General features: G+C 26.4%; 1 protein-coding gene across 3 annotated transcripts; it reads left to right on the plus strand.

The window, feature by feature from the left end:
• Positions 1–2,073: 2,073 nt before the first annotated feature.
• LOC119686476 (neprilysin-3-like) lies at positions 2,074–3,368 on the plus strand. Of its 3 annotated transcripts, none has more exons than XR_005252935.1 (4): positions 2,074–2,214; positions 2,533–2,649; positions 2,711–2,809; positions 2,887–3,368. XR_005252935.1 is itself a non-coding variant. In XM_038101056.1 (4 exons), exons 1-3 carry the CDS (start codon positions 2,203–2,205, stop codon positions 2,736–2,738), a joined length of 168 nt encoding a protein of 55 aa, XP_037956984.1. In that variant the 5' UTR covers positions 2,074–2,202; the 3' UTR covers positions 2,739–2,809; positions 2,887–3,368. The 3 variants fall into 3 exon arrangements, 1 of the variants encoding a protein (XP_037956984.1); XR_005252936.1 differs by having other exon boundaries at positions 2,716–2,809; XM_038101056.1 differs by having other exon boundaries at positions 2,700–2,809.
• Positions 3,369–3,760: the final 392 nt, after the last annotated feature.

Genomic DNA, 3,760 nt, shown 5'->3' on the forward strand with positions numbered 1-3,760 from the left:
AAGCCGATAACATGATGAATTTAATAAACGTTAAATCATATAAATAATGTAAAATTTTTCGTCCAATATAACTTTTAGTAGTGTATTTTGCAAGCAAAATAGTACTTTTAATGACTTCTTCTATATTGAATTATTTTTACAACTTTGAGCTCAACTCCGTACGAGTTGGTACATTGCGAACGACTAAAATTCTTTTCCCTTCATTTATCTTCAAAAGGAATATTTTAATGCACATAGTTAAAATATTAATTATACGACGAAAAATATGATTTTTGCTTCTGAAATATACATACATATTCTTCCTTTAAAGAAAACTGTTATGAATGCTTTCACTTCGTAAGAGTTTCCATATAAAACTTATAAATTAAAAGCTTTTGAAAGCTTTCCGACACCACTTTGCAAGAGAATGTATAAACCAAAATCCCTGAAAACTTAGATGCAAGAAAAAAGCCAAAGCTATGGAAAAGAGTGGTACAAAAGAAAGACCATGATGATGATTATACTATTTCTTGCAATGCTGATTTTTTCGACCTTCCTTTTGCGAATGATTAACCACTATAATGATGATTGGTAATAATAATGATTATAATATTGTGTCTGATATGGTAAATAAAATTATTCCAGTTAAAACTTCATATATAGAAGGAAACTAAATTAAACTATTTGTTGAAGAAATAATATAACATATAACGTATAATAAGCTGGCTTAGTAACGTAGTATTGCAGGTAAGATGTGCAATCACATTTTTAATTCCAAAATGTAAAAATAAAAAGATTCAATTTATTGTACTTAATAAATTCTAACTTGATAATTGTTTTAATTAAAAAGGCGTGAAACTTACCATTTTAAATTTACATGTTTTTTAATGACAATATATCACTGTTGCTATAAGAATTTCAGTATGAAGTAATAAAATTACTTATTCTGCCTTTCTACTTTCTATATTATTAAAAACTTCAGAAACATTTTCTGAATATTTAGTCACTATTATCATGAAGTATTTTTACTTGTTAAATTATTATTATTTGTTCTTTAAAATACTCGTTTATAGAATGCAATACATACACATAATCATCTTCACCATAAACTTTAAACATTTACAAAATTCTGATTTAATTATTAGCGAATCGTAACCAAGCAGCAAACAGCAGCAATACCAATAGCAGCTGCATCACTGGTATGGCAAACCACATTCAAACAAATATATAGTGTTACCGTTGTTCTGATTGTTGTGCGCGGTTGTAAGCATTAAAATTACAAGAAGTACAAAACTTATAAAGCTTTTTTAAAAATCTTTGTTGAGAGCTTTAACTATATGGAATTTTGGCAATTACCACTTTAAGTAAAAGTTTTCATAATATATTTTGATATATGGATAATATACAAACATATCTATACATATAAATATCTGTAAAATTTAAATTTTACAATATTCAAATTTAGAATATTTTCGCTAAATAAATATTCATATTTTAAAATTATATATTGAATTCGACTTCTGTTCTTGTATACCATATTATTTTTAAGAGAAAAATTTTTGCAATACCTCTTACCACTCTCTTCAAGTCTTTTAAAACTGTTGCATTGACCATATATTATTCAATTTAAACTATTCAGCTTTAACATTAAAGGGTGTTAACGGCTTCTATTTATTTTGTATACTAACTTATAATTACATATACATATGTATTCTGTATGTTTTAGATTTAGCAAAAATTAAATATTTATTTAATAAATATTTATAAGTAGTTTTTAAAATATTAATATATTTGTTTATTTATACACGAAATGTATATTATATCTTATATATATAAAAATGTATATATTACAGAAGTGGGAAGAATAACAATCGGCTTCAGATTTATAAAGTAAATGCTGTCAGATATATTTTAAAGACATAACAATGTATGTCACATATGTTGACATGGTAAGTTACAATTGTGCTATTTATGATTTATTAACAATAGTTGTGGCAACTCTGGTATAGAAGGTACCTGCGCAATGATAGATGTGCTCCACAATGAAGAATGTTCTCTTTGGTTGTTAGTCAACCGTGTTTTATTCACGGGATGTATTTTTATCGTAGATGATTAATTAAATATTAAAATATAGATTGCTGTATTTATCTGTAGAAACAAAAAATTTATGCATATAAACAATGATGCAACAGTAGTATTTCAAACTGGTCGTATATAATAACAATGTCAGCAAAAGTGAGTAGTTCTTTTATCATTGAACTAATTAATATTCGACATCAAAGATACGAAAGAAAAATAATCACATAAGTATTGCTACAGTGCGGTCCAATTTATTTGTTAAATAAAATTGTTTGCTGTAACTTGCAAGATATGTACTCATATAATTTATATAGTTGAAATGTGCGTTTTGCAGCGTATTTTGTTAATACATATCAAATATAGTATGATATGCATTGCTTAGTTTTTTTTTGTTTTTTTTTGGTGTAAAAACTTATTTGGAGACATTAGTTTATATTCTTAATTGTGTTTGTATATGTTTTGAAATGAATACAGATGACACGATATGTACACACAGAGTTTCCTGAAGATGATGTTAGCTCTACCGGTGCAATTCAGTTGAATGAGGCTACAGGTAGTACTGGATTACAAATACGATACCATACTGCACGAGTAAGTAAATAAATAGTGTATTTTTATATGTTAATTGCCATTATCGTCAGTTCAATATAAGTTTAGTGATTTTGCTTGTAACTAAGTGACCAAGCTGTTAAATCTAAATCATCTGTACATTTTTGATTAACACAACAAATAAAAAGGTCTAGTAACACAGGTTAGTGTTCTCATATTAATTTCTTAATTTTAACAAAATAATCTACTGATTTTTCGATGTATTCGTTATAATTGCAGTAGTCGTAATTAAAAACTCTTCACTGCCCTAAGTTACAGTGCGCCCTTGCTAATGTGAATTAATTATAAAAGACCCCATTTACATTGTAGAGGAGTTCACATTATTGGATAGAAAAGAAATTGAATTAAGCTCGTATGTATAAAACTTCCAAACATCCAAGAAAAGCAGTCCAAGATTTAATATATAGTAGCTCTAAGAAATAATTCATAAATATATAAATTTTTAACTAAAAACAAACACGAAAGGGTACTGATATGCAAAAATATCTTTATGTGCAGCTTCAGAATGAAAATAAACAGTGTAGTCGTATAATGCAGTTTGGGAATAGTTTAGTGCTTAATATAACAATTAAGAAAAATAAATAAAAAAGTGAAATAATGTAAAATAATAAAAAAATATAAATTATGTGGTGACATGTAAATTCTAAGCTTTTTGGAATTGTTTTTTTTTCATACAGATTGGACCGTAAATTGTTTTGTAGTTGTTTAGTAGGCAACAGCATCCAATTAATTTTGTGACTACTTTCTTTAAAACCAATATGTTAAAAATTAGAAATGAACATCTATCCTTTTAAAAGCAGTTGTGGTCTAATGTTTACGCTGTCAAGTGCAGTATTTAGAATTTAGAATTTTTTACATAAAGATTTTATAACAGTGTTCTTAGTTTTTGAGCGTGTAAAATGAGTTCGGCAATAATGTGATCAGTTTGTATTACGTGTTTATATATATGAAATACTTAGATTTTAAGATAACTTTAAAATATAGAGACAAGAAGTTTTTGTTTTGTGGTGTAAACTTAGCATTGTTATTTTCAATTTTCAGCTTCGAAAACGTTGGGATATGTCGATTCCGATATGATAATTATTGTGATAAT

Source organism: Teleopsis dalmanni, chromosome 2, assembly GCF_002237135.1.
Source record: "Teleopsis dalmanni isolate 2A chromosome 2, ASM223713v2, whole genome shotgun sequence".
NCBI classification, from domain to species: Eukaryota; Metazoa; Arthropoda; class Insecta; order Diptera; family Diopsidae; genus Teleopsis; species Teleopsis dalmanni.

Bases quoted from the DNA above. Each gene is read 5' to 3' on its own strand.
- LOC119686476 (XM_038101056.1), top strand. The intron at 2,650-2,699 runs GTAAGTAAATAA...CATTATCGTCAG, and splicing joins TACGATACCATACTGCACGA to TTCAATATAAGTTTAGTGAT.